Below are 20,299 nucleotides of genomic sequence, written 5' to 3' on the forward strand. Positions count from 1 at the left end.
TTGCTGTGAGGCCTTGGACAACCCCCTGCCCCTCTGTGCCTAAGAGACTCTCTGTATATCCACGAGGGGCTGAATTTGATGATCTCTCTTCCTTACACTGAAAGTAATATTCTGTGGCCCTAAGCATCAAGTTTGCACTATGCTCTTGTGAGGGAAAGGGGAGTTGACCTTTTCTGACCCAGGATCTCCTTGCAGGGTTCTGTGGCTAGAGCACTGTTCCTGAAGGTATCTATCAGTAAAGGACTCAAAGCTTTAGAAGCCTGGCAGAAATGCAAACATTCCCAGAAATCCACATTCAAAGGAACAGTGGAAGGTTTCTTATAAGAAAGCACAGGCAAACTAGTTTTCTTATCTGGAAAGAGAAGAGTGACCATGACTCTTCATGCAGAGAGTGTCTGGAACATACAAGGTGCTGGTATGAAAAGACGGTCTCTATAATGGTCATGATGACACTAACTAGTGCCTGTGTGTGCTCCTGTATGGAACCCGAGGTGGGATACTCATTGCCTAGTTTCTTTGAAGCCCAAAGGGATTTGACTTCTCTTCAACTGAGTCTCAGGAGATGACAGAGGACACCTGGGCAGTCCTCTGTTGTTCGAGACTTCTTTCTCTGCTTTGTGGAGCTCAGCCCAGCCTCGGCTGCTGTTGACTAGAGGGTGTGGCCGGGGGTGGGGCCTGGCAGGGTGCCTGGGTCCAGAGTATAAGGGAAATCAGGGCAAGCGGGAGACAGGCTGGAACCTGGGCAGCTGCAACTCCAGTCATGGTGCCTGTCTCGCTCTCCCTGAGCCCCTTCCGCCTGGGCCTGTGGGCTTCTGTACTGATCTTGGTCTTAGTCATCCTCAAGTTCATTAGTCTGTTTCTGCGGAGGCAGATGCTGGCCAAGGCTATGGACAGCTTCCCAGGGCCTCCTACGCACTGGCTCTACGGGCATGCAGATGAGGTATGTGGTGGTGCTGGGAGGAAAGGAGAAGGGAACAGCCTTGTTTCCCTCAGAGTCTGGCCTAACTCCCTGGGGACCACAGAGGGAACCCTTATGCTTGGACAGGGAGTGATGTCCTGGGAATGAAGGTGCTCATGCAGACACACCCACTGGATCTTCCCCTAAATTCCATCTTGCTAGGTGGCCTCAGAGTTGGGCGCCCATCTATGTCATCACAATCTCCTTCCCATCATTCTGAGACCCAGGTTTGGACAAAGCTTTGCTAAGGATTCCATGATAGCATTGGGGAAAATCCCCTAGAGAGTCTGACAGAACCAGGCTATCTTATTTAGAGTCCAACCAGCATGCCTTGTTCTGGACAGTATAAATATTCCATTTTAAGGCAGAAAGTGGAAGTGAAGGCAGAGATGAACTGTCATGTGAGATCTCCCAGAGCATTTAATGGGTTGGTGCCATCCTCCTAAGGTAGCATGCCCGTGGCTGTCTGGCAGCTGTGACACCTTCTTGCCTTGTTACCCCAGTTGCCTCAGGGTTGTGGGGACCCCCTAACACCCATTTGTCAGGAACACTTCTTAGTGCCCTAATGTCGTGGGATCTAGACTGGTGATTTCTGAACATAGAGCAAATCAACTGGGAGAAGCAGAGTCTTTGCCTCCAGCTACTAGAGTTACTAATTAACAGATTCCAATCAAGATTCTAAATTTAAAAACCTCCCTATGTGTTTTTTTTTTAAAGATTTATTTATTTGTGCATACAGAACTGGGGTACAGGCCAGAGACTCAGGGGTGGTGAGAGGCTTCACCAGAGACAGAGTTGGGAGCAGAACAGGCAGATCAACGAAGTACACTGCTGAGGGGAGCAGCGGGCGGGTCAGGAGAGGTCTGCCACGCCATGTGGTCACCTCCGAGGCAGGCGGGAATCGAACTCATGCAGAAGCGGCTTTAGATTCTCAGTGCTGTGCTTTAACCCGCAGCGCCACCAGGGAGGGCCCCTATGTGTTTTTTAATTTTCAGCCAGGTTTAGGAACCCAGGTATAGATGCCAGAGGCGAAGGCTCGGGGAGAGGCATAGTAACTTCTGCTACCTCCTGAATATGCTTTCCCCATTTTCAGTTTGGGGAATTGCTTCTCTTCCATGATTCATCCTGGGAATGAACTTGACCTTCCAGTGAAGATATCTAGGCTAATTCTTACCCCTACAGATAACCACCCTCCCAGGATAGTTGAGTAGCCTGCATGCATTCTGGAGGCACCAAAGAAGGGAAAGACAGGCTGGGGAGATGAGTCAGACCTAGACCTGCTTTCAAGGAGTTTACAGTTTTGAGAGGAAAAGATATAACAGAACTTTCCTTGCCCCCAGGATGGTTGGGGTGCCTAACTAGAACTTGCACCAGCCCTGTGCTCTGTGTCTCAGGCTCTGTCAGTTTCTGTTGGTTGTTCATCTACTACAGTAGACCATGGGTGCTGGAGTTGGAGTTCTGGTTCAACTTATCTATGCTCAGGATACAAAGGTTAGCACAGAGTAGGCATCACCAAATGAACAGTGGTGGGTGGAGCACAGGGAAGAGTATTGATAGAGAAGATAGATGATGGAGAAGACAAGTGGAGGGACCAGGGTGGATTGCAAAAGCTTTCACTGACTACAGAGGCAGGTCCGGGAAAATGGAGATCAATACTATAATGAACGTTGAGGGTTGGGGGAAGATGACTTGAGGGAGACCCTCAAACCCTTTCTCCCCAAGTCTCTGCTACTTCTACTTGTCTCCATCAGAACTGGGTTTGCCTTCCACCAACTGGCTTCCCATGTCAGAGTTAACTGCCACCTCAAGAAGCCTTGTGCCCTACCTTGAACATGTGTGGAGGGCCTGGAATAGTTTTGCTCTGACTTCTTGGCTCTAGCACAAGTATCTAAAGGGCTGTGGCACCAGCAGGACAAGCAGGAGTTGAAGAGCTGTTTGCTCTTGCAAAAATAAAGGTTTCCTGGGGAACCATCACAGGCACAACACCTCCGCATTCCTCTAGGGCTTGGCACCTCAGATCCACACTTGAGCCCAAGAAGTAGGGAGGGCAGGGTAGGGATTATTTTTCCAAATATAAACATGAGGAAACGGAGATTCAGAAAGGGCAAGGTGTTTGCCTATTTCTGTGGCCTAACTTGGGAGTTGAGTCAAAGCTGACCCCAGAACCCATTCATTTTCACCGAAGATGCTATCGGGCCTTACAAAGTGAACTGCTTGATTCTGAGGCCTGGTGAGACTGGGAGGAGGAGAGGAAGGAAGGGCCTGGGGGTGAGGCAGAGCTGTCCATCAGGATTAACATCTCTTATTGGTCTCTAGTTACAGTCTGGAAGTTCTGGAAACTTCTACCCCCTTGTCTTCTTCAGAATGTGGCTCCCTGAAGTGGGACCATGTCCTATTCTTCTAGGGTTTCTTTAATCCATTCTGGGGCCAGGGAGTCCTTATTCAGCTATAATGTTTACCTGAGGTTGGGGCTCTTGGGTAAAGCCCACGAATCTGACCTGTGTGAGTTAGGGGTGGAGTAGGAGTATGAGGATGGGAAATGCCAGTTCCCTGCTGGGAAAGGCAGTCCCAGGAGAAGGCAGAGGCTTTCCTTGGTGCTGTAGTCCCTGGGACAGCTGCCTTAAGCACTGTGCAGCGAAGAGCCCTGGTGTGGGGCTCTGGCTCACTTCTCTCAGAAGACACTGAGGGTGGGCTCCACTGAGCTTCCACTCTGCTTTCATTTCCTTCTCAATAACATGAAGATATGCTCTTTACCTCACTGGGTTACAAGCTGCTGGCAGACAGATGTCAGGCGTGAGATCACAGAAATGCTTTATTGTTTCTGCTTCCTTCAGCCTTCTTCTTCCTCCCAATTCAGTCATCTTTGGGAATCAGATAAGGTCCCTCTTTTCCCAAGCAACTATCATTGCTCTGGTCCTGGCTCTATGCTGAGGCCAGAGCTGAGGGTGAAGGAACGAGGCTAGAGCCCATGCTTGGGGAGCTTGGTCTGTAGGAGAGACAGAGACGGCACAGTATCCAGACCCTTGGGTCCAGGGAGGGAATGCTGAGGTGAATCCTAGAAGATCTAGAAGCAGCAGCTTGTGGAGGAGAGGAAGGGAAGGCAGAATATGCTATGTGTGCAAAGGCACTGAGCCTGGAAGAGCGCTGTGTGTTTAGGAAATGAATTTGTTCCACAAATATTTGCTTTCCAAGGCCCCTATGTGCGCCGCAATTCTGAAGTGATGAGAGAGAGGACAGGGTGGAGAGGCAGAGGCTGGAAGCAGGAGGGGTGGGTCACATGCAAAAATGAACTTTATCGAGTACAGTGGGGTAGCGACTAAGGGGTTTGAACAAGGGAGAGAAAGGTCAGATCTGTGTGACAGGTCACGTTGCCTTTGGCTGGTGACTAGACTGGCAGACATTAAGCAGGAGCCAGAGTGTAAGCTGACAGGGTCCAGGCAGATGCTGGTGGAGTAAGGTGGGGCCTTGAGAGCGTGGGGGATGGCCAGTTGTCTTGGCATCATGTGCCAGGGAGGGAGGGTGGCGAGGCTTCCACCAGAGCAGCCAGAGACGTTCTAGGGGAGGGGACACAGGGCTGCGCTGGGAGCTTTGTTAAATGGTGCCATCAGCATTGCTGGGTGAGAGTAGAATTCAGCAAAGTCATGTAGAGAGAAAAGGACTCCCAAGTCACTGGATTGCAGCTAGGGGAAATGAACTTCTAAGTCTGAATGTAAATGGGTGGGGTCTGAGACCCTGCAGGGGGAGGTTGGGGCTGGTGCCACCTGGCAGTATTTGGGCACAGAAGTCTTAGGGACTGATTTGGAGGGGTTCATCATAGGTCCCTACTCCTGGGAGCTGTGACATGTCTCCCTTAGTTTCTGGTTGCTGATTTCAATGCAAAAGTCACAGGAGGGTCTGCAGGAGAGAAGGCCGGCCTCCACGTGGGCCCCTTGGCGTTGTGGTAAAACACAGATCTCCATGCTATTAGGAGAGATGTGGCTCTGCTACAGGATGCTGAAGTCTCTTTCAGACCTAATCCTCAGAGCGGAATTTACTCAGACTCTGGAGCAGAGCAGGGAGTATGAGGAGTGCCTTATGCTTGTTCTTCCCAACGCCTCTTGTTTGTTCTTGGTGAGGGTAATAAGGAGTACAACTGTGAGGATGTGGGGTGGGTTGGAAGCTGCAGTCAGTGAATTATCTCTAAGCCATGTCCTTTTCCTGCTTCCTTCCTCTGGAGAAAACAAGCTGACCCAGAGAATGTCCCAGCTCAGGGCATCTGAGAACAGATCCCTCCTGAGGCCTGCAGTTATGTAACCCAGGGGAGCTGGCTAGGCAGCTACACCTCCCACACCCCAGTGAGAGGATACCTAGCCCTCTTGGAGGCTTGTAGTTTCATCAGTGAGGTCAGGTGCCAAGAGCCATCCTTGCTCTCCCCAGGTTCCTGGGAGAACATAGGAGAAATTTGAGCATGGGAGGTGGGGGCCAGCTCAGCTGTGAGTGTGGTCAGTAGGTGGTCAGGGCCTCCTGTCCTGGGGCGGGGGGGCCATGCTCATGGCTGTCAGGAGGAGGAGGGGCTATGATGAACCAGTCAATTAAGGAACACTTTCAACCCTGAGACTCTGGGAATGTACCTTCCCTATGACTTAAACTTACTGACTTCCGTCCAGTTGACCTTAGTCCTGGGAGGGATGGAGAGAAAGGGAGCAGCGAAGGTGATTAGAAAGTTGGCAAGAAAAAGCCAGGATGGGAGATGGAAAAATAAAAAAGTCACAGGGTTGAGGAGACAGTTCTAGGGACACCAGCCAGGAGGGAGGTAGGAAAAGGAGCCAAGGACACCAGGCATTCCCCTTTATCAGTGGACACAGGTGGTGTTTGTTACTTCATGCCCTTTTGACATTGTGTGTTTAAAGATGGTGAAAATTCTTACAACCCTTCCCACCCCTTTCCTAGGTTGAACTCAGGATGGGGACTTCAGAGACAATGACAGGAGGGCTTTATGAGAGGTTCTACCAGACTCTGCAGCAGACCTGAAAGAGAGGAACCCCAGAGAAGGGACAGATGGGTGGCTGGCGACCAAAGTAACTGGGTCCAGTCCCTAGGCTCTTCAAGGGAATCTTTGGCGTTGGTCAGAGATTTCTGGGGCTACATTATCAGATGCACTGTGCACTTCTTCAAGGCTATTTCTTAGAAGATTAGTCGAGTGGGTGAAGACTATAAAAAGGAGGAAAACAAGGGCATCTGAGGACTGGTCAAACCTCACCACAGACTTCAACATGAATGGCACACCCTAGAATTCTGCAGCGTACAATCTGTACAACTGAACAGAGCAGCCCTGATGTGCTTTACTGTGCAGAGAGAGTGAGGGGCTCTAACCTGGGTTAGATCACTGCCAACCTACAGTAATGGTGAATCCTTTTCCACCCCTGAATTTCAGTTTTCTCATCTGTAAAATGGGAGTAATTATCCATTCCAACTTAGATCCATGAGGCAATCTATGAATTCATTCACTCAGTAGACACTCAATACATATCTTCTTCCACTTCCTGTGATGAGAGATTCGTACAGAAAGAGTGGTGAATCTGGGTATTAGCTATAGTGGGTAAAACAAATAAATCTGCAATGCTGTTTACCAGATGGGCAGAGCTGGTTCCTCTTTGACTTCTCCAAATTGAGCAAGACCTTGGGCTGGTCTCATGAGACTTTCTCTGGCCAATGCTTTGATTAGGCAGATGTGTATGATTTCTCCCTTCCCTTCTTGTCTTCCCTCTTTTTAAAATCTCTTTTATTTATTACTTTAATTCAACACATGCTTTGTCCAAGGCCATACAATGAGCTGCCCATTGAGTCAGAGGGGCCACATATGTGATCTGTGTACTTGGAAGCTCTCAGTCCCAAGGTAGAGTCGGGGATCCTGGGTGTGAACTCCAGCTCTACAACCAACCTTGTGACTGAGCTCCCCAACCTCATCGGTGAAATGGGAATCATGATAGTATCTAGAATTTTCTGAGGATTAAATGAAAGAGTTCATGTAACAGGACTATCAGTGTCTAAACACATTAAATGCTCATGAACATTAATGTTAATGTTTTAAATATATATATATATTCTATTTTTCTCTCTATATATTTTTCTAAGGATGCAAACAATTCCAACACAAAGTGGAATGTTGTTGAAGTTCTAAAAGAGGTGGAAAGGCCTAAAAGAGGCAGTGATTCAGTCAGGGGAGGATTAGAGCAGCTCCTGGAGAGAAGAAATCAGGCTGGGTGTGGAGGAACAGGCAGAGTTTCACCAGGTATCCTTGGTAGGGTGTACAAAGAGGAAGATGCAGATCTTCGCATAAGCAAGGGTGTAGACATGATGCACCACCCCAGGTGACCCTCTTGATGCTCAACTATCAGACTCATGAGGCTTCCATAGAATACAGTGAGCCCTGGTCTACTCTGAGGATGTGGGCAGCTTGCTGGCAAGGCAACATCCTTCACAGCATCCACTCTGCCACGGGTGGTCCATCTGCTACTTAGGGGTTGCCTAGGGGCAAGGAGAAGAGAGCCACATCTGTGGGTGCAGACCCATCTCAGAATCCTCCAGCCCTGAGGAACCCCCAGGGTTCCTGAAGGACTAAGCCCACGATAAGGGTCACCATACTCAGGGAAGCCCAAGCTCAGTGTCCTCATGATAGTTTATTTCTTGTTTCTCCCAGCTCAGATACTATTTTCCATCCAGGCATCATTTATTGCCTGTTACTTATCAGCACAGTTGACAATCTATTTAATAGGTTTCTTGTGGAATAGAGTAGGTCTATGCCCCAAGGTCACTTCTCATGTGATAGGTGACAAAGTTTGATTAACCCTTTACCTACATGGGCGGTATTTCAGGGTGTATTCAAAGCAAATTCCTTAGTGCAGACTGAGAGCACTTGGGAGTCAGATGTGGCAGGAGGTGAAAGGAGAAGGCTTGGAGGAAGAGATCTGGGAAAGGTAGACTTGAAGAAGAGGAAACTGTTAATTGAAGGCTTACCTTGGGTGGGTCCAGTGCTAGGTTAATGTATTATATCAATTAATTGCTCTGAATGGCCACAAGTAGTAACACATGTCCTGCATGATTTCATAGTGTCAAAGTCAATCTTTTAAGATAGGTGTTATTGTCCCTACTTCATAGATGAGAAGAGTAAGATGCAGAGAGCCTGAAGAACTTGGCCAAATCCACACTTGTGAAAAATAGGGGAAAACAATATTTAAACCCAGTTCTGAAGATTGGTTTGCCTCTGAATTCCCTTACAAATTGTCCATTATTCAGCAAACAACCTCAGATGTCTCTGGACGTTAACAGCCTCTTTCCTAAAATAGGACTTCATAGAATCATTGTGAGAACTCGATGAGGTCAAAGTATGAGGTGGCACACAGCAGGCAAACTAACAGTTTGCTGCACTCTGGGGCATTATTCTGAGACCCAAGAGCCGGCCCCAAGGGTTTTAAGTGTATCTCTGAAAGGCTCCCTCAAGATGGGGAAAAATGTGTAAACACCATAAATACCATGTAATGGAATACTATGGCACTGTTAACAATATTGAGAAGTATTTATATACACTAGCTTGTTAAATGAGAAACGGCAGGTGTAGGGACATAGTTATCCTGTAACGCCATTTCCTTTTCTTGGTTCACCTCTGATTCCCTTACTGACCCAAGTTGTCCAGTGCTCAGCAAGCAACCTTAGATCTCTATGATTTAATGTCTTCTGGGTGTGTAGACAGCTAGAGAAGCACCCAAACAGTGCACAACACCTGTCGATGGTCTCACCAACCTCAGGACACTTCCACCAGGCAGCACCTCCTGGAGAGGGACACACTTCCCTGTCTCAGAGCCTCTGTGCATGCTGCTCTTCGATTTAGGATGTTCTTCCCTCACTTTTCACATAGTCAGGTCTCATCCTTTGGGCTTCACCTTGAATATCATCTGCAGCCAGAGGTCATCCCTGATCTCTTTATCTAAGTAGCTCTTCCCTGTTCATCTCTCTCATTGCCTCGCTTTCATTTCTTTCTTAGATCTTGTCTGGTCTGAAATCATTTTCCTTAATTGTTTACTTGTTTTTTTTTATCAGTCTTCCCCTATAAAATGAAAGGGAAAGACTGTGTCTGTCTCATTTTCCCGAGAGAGCTTGACAGTACCCCTCACATAGTAGGACCTCAGTAAAAATGTGTTGACTGACTTGACTGAAATGGAATGGAGATTTTTGTATTGTGCAACAAAGGTATTACTGTTCTAGAGAAAAAGAAAATAATAATATTGAAAAGGAATCTTTCTGGCTGCAGTGTAGAGAAAGGATTGTTGGCAGGCATCAGATGGAAGGAGGTTGGTTCATTTGGGGCTGTTGACCTCACCCAGATACAATAATGGGTGTTCTTGGACTTGAATCAATGGCTATGGGATTAAAGAGGGGTATCAACTCAGAGATCTTTAGTGCTGTGTGACTGAGTGGGAGGGTGAAGGGATGTGCAGGGGAAGGGAGGGACTTCCCAGGGCCTGCCTGGACAACCTCCTATCTTCCGTGCCCAAGGACTTGGGACCTGGCCAGTGATGCTGGTTTTCTGTCACGCATGACCTTTATCTTCATTTCAGATCCAGAAAACGGGAAGCCTGGACAAGGTGGTGTCCTGGGCCCACCAGTTCCCTTACGCCCACCCACTTTGGTTTGGACAGTTCCTTGGCTTCCTGAACATCTATGAACCTGACTATGTCAAAGCTGTGTACAGTCGAGGGGGTAAGAACTCTAGGGAGAGGCTGGGGGGGCGGGGGGGGGGAGGCGGCTTGAAAACAAAGGGCACAGGGTCCATGTGGGAAAGAGAGCTGGGCCTGGGTCCTAAGTTCGGGGAGCTAAAATTCCCATCCTACTTGTCAACTCCCCTGGGAATCTCCCATTCCCTACTTGACCTGATCTCTTTTTTCTGCAGATCCTAAGGCAGCAGATGTCTATGACTTCTTCCTCCAGTGGATTGGTAAGTAGGCACCTGCTTCTTGCCCTCCCCACTCCAGCCTCTTGCTGCCAGTCCCATCCCTCCCAGCCATGTCACCCTCACTCAGTTATCCCATTAACTAGTCCGCCGGCTCCCATGTGCTCATCCCCAGCTCAATGCTTAGTGGAGAGATAGAGGAGGAGGCAGGGGAGCTCCTGGCTGACTAGGGAAGTGGAGCTCAGATAATGTCTCCTGCGGGGTTTGTCTACTTCCCCAGAATCAAGACAAGGGCTCTTGCAGGAGTATCAGGGACAGCTTCCTAGGGGAGGTGGCATGAAATGGACCCAAGGGGACTTTACTGGAGGTGCTGGCCGGGGTAGGCCTGAGGAAAGGTATGGTAACAGGACTGAGGCGGCCACTGATGTAGAGCTGGGTTGGATTTAAGGCTGGGCAGGGATGACTGGGGTTAGGGTGTGGTGGTGTGTGCTTGGCCCAGGCTGCCAGGGTGGGGCAGGATTGTGTGGCCCAATCAGTCTTCCCTGTCCCACCACCCACCAGGGAAAGGCCTGCTGGTCCTCCAGGGGCCCAAGTGGTTCCAGCACCGCAAACTGCTCACACCTGGCTTCCACTACGATGTGCTGAAGCCCTACGTGGCTGTGTTCGCTGAATCCACAAACGCTATGCTGGTGAGCTCCCTCAGCTATGATGCCCGAGGCAGGACCAGACCTCCCCACTGCCAGTTTTCCTGGGGGAGGGCAGTGAGGGGAATTACTGAGGCCCAAGGCTCTATTCTGCCTGCAGTAGCAATAATGAGCCTGTGCTCTGTCCATTGCTGGATGCTGATTAGATGCTGAAGTGTCAAGAGGCCAGGCAGCCCTGGTCTTTGTCTTCACCAAGAGCCCAAACCACCCTCTCCCAGTGAGGCTTTATTGTAGCAGACTTGGGATGCCTATATGTGAGTATTAGGAAGGCTTTTTCACATCTAAAAATTGTCTCTCCTTGTCTGCCTACCAAAACTGCCTAAAATAATGTTGCCAGCCACAGTCTCTAGAAGGGATGTCAGGGGTCAGGAGTCAGGTTCAGAATCTCTGCACTGCCTGGTGCCAAGATGTGGCCAGCCTAGTCATTCTCCTCATAGGAAACCCCTCCCTAGCATCACTGCAGTCTTCACTCGCACTCAGACCTTGCCAGGGAGCTCACTACCTCTCAGTCCTCTTCTTTCCCTGTCTAGAGGCTGCGCTGGCTGGGAGATGGCATCCTTGCTATGGAAAGCTTGCCTCCAGCAGGACGGAGGCCAGGCCAGGGGCTGGGGATGCATGGTGTGAGGACAGGTTGTGATTTTTTACCCAGCCACTGGCCCTCTAATACCTTCCATCTCTGGGTTCCAGGACAAATGGGAGAAAAAGGCTCGTGAGGATAAGCCCTTTGACATCTTCTGTGATGTGGGCCACATGGCCCTGGACACGCTCATGAAGTGCACCTTTGGCAAAGGAGACAGTGGCCTGGGTGAAAGGTCAGAGGGCACCTGTGGCTGACCATACCCTCCACCCAGGCCAACTCAAGGGGAGAGTTGGCAGGGCTAACGGGCCTTGGAGGACATAGGGTTCGCTCAGGGAACCCCAACATGGGAGTTGGGTCTTGCCCAAGGTGGGGATGGACAGATTCTGACTTCAGTGGGGAGGGTTAATGGCAGGGAGAGGAAGGGCAGAAATGCTGTGGTTGGGGCCAGATTCCTGGAATGGAGGTCCTCGGGCTCTGCAGTGGGCCCACGAGTACCTTCCTCCTCCCCTGCTGTACAGGGACAGCAGCTACTACATGGCGGTCAGCGACCTCACTTTCCTGATGCAGCAGCGCATCGAAACCTTCCAGTACCACAATGACTTCATCTACTGGCTCACCCCCCACGGCCGCCGCTTCCTGCGGGCTTGCAAGGTGGCCCATGACCACACAGGTGGGCCTTTCCCGCAGGCACACCCACAGGAAGCCTGGGTGCTAGTTCAATTCCTCCCATTGCAGGACCTCAGGTCCCCTTTGGGCAGATATCTGTCCCCCAGCAGTGACAGTGTGTGTTCTTGGCCCAGACCAGGTCATCAAGGAACGGAAGGAGGCCCTTAAGGATGAGAAAGAATGGGCAAAGATCCAAAGCCAGAGACACCTGGACTTTCTGGACATTCTCCTGGGTGCTCGGGTCAGTGCACTGTTTACACACGCCCATGTGAGAACGGGTCACACAGGGCGTGTCTGACCATTTTCCTGGGCTGAGCCTCACCAGACAGTAAAATGTCTATTAAGCATTTTCTTCTTTCTCCAGCAAATGTGTTCTTGTCCTTTAAGAAAGGCTAAAGGGTGGAAAGGAGAGGGTGCGGCTGGCAGTGGTACTGGGGAGAAATGAAGGCGTAGGGAGGTTGATTCACATGTTAGAAGGCCTGAACTGTAGACATCTAAGACTGAAGAATCTTGGTAACTTCGAATCTCAGAATGACAGACTGGAGTTATTTACTCACCTATCCTCCCTCCCTCCATCCAGCTGATCCTTTAGTTACCTACTCCATAAACTTGGAGTTCAACCCTGGGTTAGGATCTGTGCTAGAGAAGCCCTGGCCCTGTCCTCCGGAGGCCTACATTCTAGTGGAAGAGGTGCGACTGGACATTGCTCTCTTTTCACTAGGTGGCACGCTGTGGGTCAAATGAGCAGAACTGATGTCAGGGCACAGGTCCCTGCCAGAGTGGTCAGGGAAGGCTTCTTGGAGTAGGAGGCATGGGGGGCTCAGACCCTAACCCCAGTCTGAAAAGGAGCTTTCACTCCCTTCCTTCAACCTTCCTTTACTGCTCTTCCCCGCACCTACCTCCACATGTCTCGAGCTGTCCCATCACACCACCCTTAATCCAGGACGAAAATGGAATCAAGCTGTCAGACGCTGACCTCCGGGCTGAGGTGGACACGTTCATGTTTGAAGGCCATGACACCACCACCAGTGGCATCTCCTGGTTTCTCTACTGCATGGCCCTGTACCCCGAGCACCAGACTCGTTGCAGGGAGGAACTTCATGAGATCCTAGGGGACCGGAACTCCTTCCAGTGGTGAGTGAGGCTTCAGGGGTTCAGTCTCTGCCAGCCCCGGAAGGGCTGTGCCCACGTTTTCTGGTGGCATCTGCGGATGACAGAGTGGTGGCGGCTGTCCTGTTCTCTACAGTGCTGTGTCTTTAGAGGGGAGCTGTGCGCGGAGGCACCCCTGAGCCCACTCTGCCGAGGGCCTTCTCAGCTGTAAGTGACGTGGTCAAGGGGAGACCGATTGCTGGTGCGCGGCGCCCCCTGCTGGCAGAGCCCGGCAGCTTCCTAGTGGAGCGCGGGCGCATGCGCAGACCGTGCCGCTCTAGGAGCTGGAGCCAGCAAGCCCGCTGACCCCTCCCCACCGCCTCTGCCCGTGGAAGGTCGTGAGCCGTCTTAAACACCTTCAATGGAAAAGCTTACTAAAAAAAAATTATTTTTATTATATAAAATATATTCATGACATCATCCTTCATTTTTGCACCAATGTATGGTTTCCATCACCAATGCACCCGTGCACCATCACCAGAGTCCTTTTGCCCACTCCTGCCCTGGCCCTTCTCCCTCCTCCCCTACAGAATATCTCTGATCTATAGTTGCCTGATGATTTTGATTTTTACTTCATTATAGTTATTTTTTTTTCTGATTCCGTTTTTGTTTTCCCTATATTTCTCCTGTGAGACCACTCGATATTTTTCTTTAAGATTTATTTTATTTATGCATACAGAACTGGGGTACAGGTCAGAGGTGCAGGGGCGGGGAGAGGCTTCACCAGAGACAGAGTGGGGAGCAGAACAGGCCGACTGACGAAGTCCACTGTTGAGGGGAGCAGCGGGCGGGCCGGGAGAGGTCTGCCTCGTCCTGTGGGTCACCTCCGTGGCGGAGATCTAAGAGGCATTTAAGAGGCTGCGGCCAGCTTGCAGTGCGGAGCTCTAACACATTGCGCCACCAGGGAGGGCCCGCACTCGGTATTTTTCTTGGAAAAACTTTCAATTGTTTTTGGCTTAAGCAGAGCATGATGCCAGTTGCGGCTGAGCTCTCTGCAGCGCAGTCTCTGGGAGTCCCCACCAGGGTCCTCTCCCCGACTCAGGTCGCTGCATCCAGCCTTACCCCTCACCTTACTCTCTGGCTCCCCCGGGCGGCAGCAAGGGCTAAGCACACAGAAAATACTGAGACGTTGGGAGAAACTGTCACTTCACTGAGGAGACCCCTAATATTCCAGAACCTGTGGCTGGGACAGTTCTCATTACCCATTGTTACCGGTTGGTTATTGGAAACCTTTCAGGGTGTCCAGTGCCGTGTCTTTTGAGGGGAGTTGTGCACTGATGCACCCCTGAGCCCACTTGTCTGGTGCTGTGGGACGAGGAGGGGAAGCAAGTTGCTGCCCTTGAGGAGTTTTTAGAGAGAAAAACTCACTTGTAAAAAGTTGGAGGAAGCCACAGAATGGGCCCATGCTGAAGGCAGAACTCAGAAGGTTTGGGACCTGAGTTGGATTCCTTAGGTTGGGCACTCTAGGTCGGGTAATGATGTGAACACACACTGAAGGTAGGTAATTAAAGTATTGGTTTATCTTCCCTTCATTCCATTTAGAACCTGAGACAACTGAGAGTACACTATACAATTAAAAAGATAGTAAAACACGAATGAAAAGCAAGGACAGAAGAGACCACAGCCTAGGGCTTGGGTTGTAAAACGTGTTCCACAGTAGTGATAGTTGTACCCTGTTTGGGTCTGAGCTTTCTGGTAGCAAAAGGGAAAAGAGAAATATGCACACACACATATATGTGTGTGTACACATCTAAAGCTGAGCTTTTTGTTGTGCATGCATTTTTTAAAAATTTAATCAACAAAGTATATTCCTTCCCACCCCGTCTCACAGAGGAAACCAAGAAGAACCTAAAGCACTCTCCCCTATGGAATATCCGTGGGGTTCTGAGCGACACAGGGGTGACCTTGCCTTTGTCAGCTGTGTTACACACACTCGTGGACCTTGTGCCTCCTCTTTTTAGCAATGAAGAGGGAGGGATGGAGAAAAGTGGAGCCAAAACACCTGGGTCTGTGAGACTTCCCTGGGGGTTCAGTCTGACCTGGACACCTGAGCGCTGTGGCCCTCAGCTCTGGGTGTGGGATGGTGGTGAAGGCAGAAGTTGGGGCTGGGACCTGCCTTCCATGGCACCCTACTGCTCCCTGTCTCCAGCATGACCTGGCTGTGTTGCCTGCAGGGATGACCTGGGCAAGATGACCTACCTGACCATGTGCATCAAGGAGACCTTCCGCCTCTACCCGCCTGTGCCCCAGGTGTACCGGCAGCTCAGCAAGCCTGTCAACTTTGTGGATGGCCGGTCTCTGCCCGCAGGTGGGACGGGGTAGACTTGACAGTGGATCCAAAGTCCCTGTGGTGGATGTGTCTCTGACGGTCTCTGTACCTCTGGTCAAATGTTTGCCTCTGTGGGGGTGAGCTCAGACGTTGTGTCTGGCCTGGGTTCAAACCCAGCTTCACGATGTATAGGTAGACCCCTCGACCTCTGAGCCTCCATTTTGTCTTCTGTAAAACCCAGGTGTGAAGGCTTCCTGACAATGTTGTCAGGATTAGGGAGACAGTGTCTGTAGTCATATGCCACAAGCAGGGGAGCCCCGGACAACCTAGAGGCATGAGTCACACAGACCATGACGCAGTATACACCCTGTACAGCAGTAGGTGGTGGCTTAGCTCTGTCGCTGATAAAGAGTGAGTTACCCAACGAATGGTCTTCCTACTGACAGTATAATGCTAGGAATGGAAACCTCCTTCGAGAGGTTAGCTAGGAAAGCAAAAAGGGTGTAACAGCCCCTGCCGATCCTGCTTCACATTGGGGTGGGCTTAGTTCTCTCTTTTCTGCTCCTCCAGTGTCTGTGTCAGGTACAGAGCCTGGTGCTGGGCTCCAGGAAGTAGGTGTGAGGATGATCAAAAGTGTTTCAGTGTGTGGCAGGTAGAGCTCAAACAGGGGCTGGTGCCCATTTGGGGGACACTCGGGGGTTTGGTCCTGTGAGGAGGTGGCCTGCTGTCCCAGGGCAGCCTGCTCACCACACCCTGCTCTGCTTGCAGGCAGCCTGATCTCCCTGCACATCTATGCCCTGCACAGGAACAGCGCGGTGTGGCCTGACCCTGAGGTACTGGTCCTGGGCCTCTGGCGGTCAGATAGGTGGGACGTGATTGGAGTCCCCTTGCCTCAGAACTTGGCAGGTATCTGGACACATCCTCTCTCCTCAGGTCTTTGACCCTATGCGCTTTTCCCCTGAGAATTCAGCTGGCCGCCATCCCTTTGCCTTCATGCCTTTTTCTGCGGGACCCAGGTAAGGAAAGGCCCAATCCTCAGGCCTTCAGGACTGGGGATACCAGGGTGGAGGACATCATGGGGGAAGACTGTGATGAGGGGGGCATGCTGGCTTATGGTGATCCTAATGCAAACCAAATTCCAAGGGCCTCCCTGCCATAGCATGTTCTTGCCCCTGGCAGGTGGTGTGAGGTGTGAGTCATTCCAAGACCCCCAAGCCACAACCCCATTGTGAATCTACTTGGTGTGGGCCCCTCACAACGCTCCCTTCTTCTCCCATCAATTGAGTGTCCAACCAGAAATAGCTGCTCATTTTTGTTGGCCACGAAGCACTGGATTTCATCATTCTAGATGCCACAGTCCCATGCCTCTTTGTATCGGCCCCTGCAGGAACTGCATCGGGCAGCAATTTGCCATGAACGAGATGAAGGTGGTCACAGCCCTCTGTTTGCTCCGCTTTGAGTTCTCTGTAGACCCCTCGAGACTTCCCATCAAGCTGCCCCAGCTGATTCTGCGCTCCAAGAATGGCATCCATCTGCACCTGAAGTCTCTGGCCCCAGGCTCTGGGAAGTAGTTCTGCTACAGCTGTGACTCCCCCAGGACTGCCTTCTGCAGGCTAGCCTGTAGAAAAGCTGGGGCTCCCTGCCTTCAGGAGGCTTGTAGTTTAGAAGGGGAGTAGGTACCAGCATAGATAACCACCTTGAGGGCAGTGCCACGTAAATATGTGTGCTTATCATTAAATGCCTATTATGCATGCATGTTAGAGCCCACTCACTCATTCAACAAACTTAATGTGAGCAATTACTCACTTCTAGAATCTTCACTTATCTCCCATAATTGTCTTAGCTTATATTCCAGCCAAAGAGACACTGTGACCACAATAGAAGCTGTGCCTTGGACTCATGGTTAAGAGCAGGCGCTCACCAACTCCACGTTTGCTGCTTTGCTAAGTTTTGGTGTGTATCTGCAGATACAAGGGAAAATGCCCTAAAAAAATGTACAGAACAATGTGTTTTAAAAGCAAACTTCCTGGTTCACCATTGCTAAGATCAAGGAATGTGCAACGTGGTTTCCTGGATGTGTCTTCTACTTGTCCTGAGAGGTCTCCCCAGCATTCCTTTTAGCATAACATCGAATCAGTCACCCAGTGATGGAAGCCTGGGCTTGGACTGGCAAAGTGGGCAGAGTGTCATGAGAGGGGAGCTTTCTGGAAAAGGTGTTGCTTGAAGTAGGCCTTGGGGCAGGGTGAGGGATGGAGGTGCAAAGAAGGAATTTGGGGAGGGTCTCAGGAGAGTGATGAGTTAAAACCTTCCCCAGTCGTCCCTGCAGCAGCTGCCTGATGGCTGGCTCAAAGTCTCAGGCCATTCATGGGTTCCCACTCATGATGTAGACAGAGTGGAAGGAAGTACACTGGAGACTTGGGGAGGACTAGGAGAGGGCTGGGTGTGCCTCTGTGGCTCTGGGGATGTACCTTCTGGAGAACCCTCCTTCTGCTCTTGATGCTTCCCCTCTCAAGAAGCCACACCTTGGAAGGTCACCATGGGCCACCTGCTTACTCCTGAATAGCCCTGTCAAGACCCAGACCTGCTTGCCCACCTGAGACAAGCAGGGTGGACCCTGGCACTCCACTGTGTCTGTGTCCTAATTCCTGGACTCTGAGAATGTGCCATGTTTTACCTCAGTGGCTCTATGTCATCACAGAGGTCCTGTCAAGGAGAAGGTGTACAGACAGAAGAAGAGAGGTATTTGAAGATATTTGCATGTGGAACAAGACTCTGGGAGCCACGGGCTTGAGGATGCAGGGCTAGAGCATCTTGGAGATAGTGCCTCCAGGGGATAGAACGCTGGAGATATTATGGCCTCGTCACCCACCTTGATTGTGGAGCAGCAAGGCTCATTTTACACTTTTGATGCCAGAATGTGTAGAAGTCACTAAAGCTACAATAAATGATTATGACTGCAAAAGGAAATGAATCAGGGACAGACATGCAAGAAGAAAGGGAAAAGGCAGACAGAGGGAGAAAGCAGGAAGGATTTAAAGATAGTCGGAGACATGTCAGAGACAGACAGATGAACGATGCTCACACTCCCCCATGAATGCTGATGAATTTGATCTCTCTTCCAGGACTAGCTCATGCTGCCTACTTCTGCTGTCAGCAAACTGAAATTCTAATGGGGAAAGGAGGAAACCAGTGCTCCCCAAGCTGTGGGATCAAATCAAGTGAATCTCTAAAAAGTCACTTATTAGTGTTCACCCTCCACAGCAGCTTCTGGTTTCATAATAGTTCAGGGCCACACACAAAGCCCTCACCACCAAGGGGAGCACACTGGGACTCTGATTGACAGAGGCTCAGAAGGAGTTAGATAGAGTCAGAGTGCAACGAGAAGCTTCCTGGAAGGGCAACAGGCCAGTGACTCTCAACCTCTTGATCTGTCCGCCTTCCACTTAATAGACTCTTGCCTCCCCTCATGTACTACCAGCCTCTGCAGCCTTCTGACTCTACTCCTAGACTAGCCATTCCTGCCTCCTCACCTGGACGTTTCTCCCCTCCTTCTGAACTGAGGGTAGGGCCCAGCTCAGACGCTCCTGTGGCCTCCATCACAGGTAGGACATGTCCCAAGGCCTCAGCTGGCATCCATCCGTCTGTGGGTGTTACGTAGCTCACCTCTGTCGGCTTTCCCTAGCTCATCTCATGCTGAGATCATTGAAGATATCCCCCCTTCACCTCCTGCCTCATCTTCCAGACTGAGCCCAGTGACTCAACCCCAGACACCTCTTCCCAAATCTCCATCAGTGTTTTACTCAAGGACACACCGTGAGCCTGTGTCCCGGACATTGCCATGAACACGACCATTCGACAGTCTGCTCAGTGAATGAGGGAGTGAGTGAAAGAAGGGCGACCACATGATGTGTCTTGAGAGGTGGTGTCGGTTTCTTCATGCAACTCTTGGAAACGGAGATGGCATCTTTCATCTCCGTGTTCCCATCTCCTGGCACAGGACTTTGACACGCGGGGCTAGACTTAATATATGCTTTTGTATTTGAACAACGTTAGCAGAATTGAAAAAAAGTTAAACAGCAAGGAATAAAAGTAAACATCAGTTCTGTCCTAGGAGTCGGGGCTCCCGTGCGCCCCTGCCCTGGGGGGCAGTCCTGTGACTGGGATGGTGCTTAAGAATAAGTCCTCAACCTTGCAGAAACCAAGTCCCAGAGCCCCTTCTACAAGAACAGTTTGCTTAATGATTGTCATATAAAAGTTGACTCATAAAATGAACACATCCCAGAAATATGCGTTCAAAAAAGTTTATTTGAATACCTAGTTACAAAATTCAGAGGTCACAATTTCACAGCATGATTTCATCAGCACTGGAGGACTTTTAGCCATTGGTGTGCACTCATGCAACCTCCCAGCTGTGTCACAGGAGCGTCCTATTTTACACTTTAAAATGCATAGATCATGCTCAAAACAGGCTTTGCTTACAAGAGCAGTTCATTGGCCATATTCATAGATATTTTCTTGTTGCTGGACATAAACTCTGGGACATAGATAAATGTGGGCAATGACTCTCACTACAGGTAAAGAATTTCAGCAACTGGAAAAGTTGTGATGATATGACTATTACTATGCAGTCAAGTTTCGTTAGCTAGACTGCAGAAATAGAGAAGAAAGACATTGGCGGAAGGTTTCTCCACATAGCTACTGTCCTTTCGCGGGGATGCTTCAAGCAGCTGGGTGCGTCAGGAGACCCAAACACACCCAGATCAGAGATGTGTGAGTGGTCACGAGTGAGTTCGGGAGACAGCAGAGGGCTCAACTGAACATGTGGGAGGAGAAAAAAAAACACCATTTAGGGTTATTGATAATTGAGACAGCAGATATCTGAAGCTAAATTCTCATGAAAAAATGTGAATTTTGAAGAGTCGTTCTCCTAAAGTGAGGAAAACAGACGACTGTGACCTTTGGAACAGCACAGACACTGAATTGTGCCAGCCATTGGGCAAGATCAGTGGGTCAAGTTTTCTGGGGTGTGGCCCCCACATCCACACTT

At 50.2% G+C, this 20,299-nt stretch overlaps 1 protein-coding gene across 1 annotated transcript; it reads left to right on the forward strand.

Moving 5' to 3' along the window:
- The first annotated feature begins 747 nt into the window (after positions 1-747).
- LOC101628375 (cytochrome P450 4B1) lies at positions 748-19,410 on the forward strand. Its single transcript, XM_004678971.2, has 12 exons — positions 748-940; positions 9,553-9,694; positions 9,885-9,929; positions 10,446-10,573; positions 11,276-11,400; positions 11,687-11,838; positions 11,969-12,075; positions 12,778-12,968; positions 15,158-15,291; positions 16,021-16,085; positions 16,186-16,268; positions 16,640-19,410. The coding sequence occupies exons 1-12, from the start codon at positions 761-763 to the stop codon at positions 16,821-16,823; spliced, it is 1,536 nt and encodes a 511-aa protein (XP_004679028.1). The 5' UTR covers positions 748-760; the 3' UTR covers positions 16,824-19,410.
- Positions 19,411-20,299: the final 889 nt, after the last annotated feature.

Source organism: Condylura cristata, unplaced genomic scaffold (genome assembly GCF_000260355.1).
Source record: "Condylura cristata isolate star-nosed mole 26May11 unplaced genomic scaffold, ConCri1.0 scaffold00008, whole genome shotgun sequence".
Lineage (NCBI taxonomy): Eukaryota > Metazoa > Chordata > Mammalia > Eulipotyphla > Talpidae > Condylura > Condylura cristata.

Coding starts and splice junctions, on each gene's coding strand:
- LOC101628375 (XM_004678971.2), top strand. CDS start 761: ATGGTGCCTGTCTCGCTCTCCCTGAGCCCCTTCCGCCTGGGCCTGTGG. Junction 9,930..10,445: donor CTTCTTCCTCCAGTGGATTG/GTAAGTAGGCAC, acceptor ACCACCCACCAG/GGAAAGGCCTGCTGGTCCTC. Junction 11,839..11,968: donor GGTGGCCCATGACCACACAG/GTGGGCCTTTCC, acceptor TTCTTGGCCCAG/ACCAGGTCATCAAGGAACGG.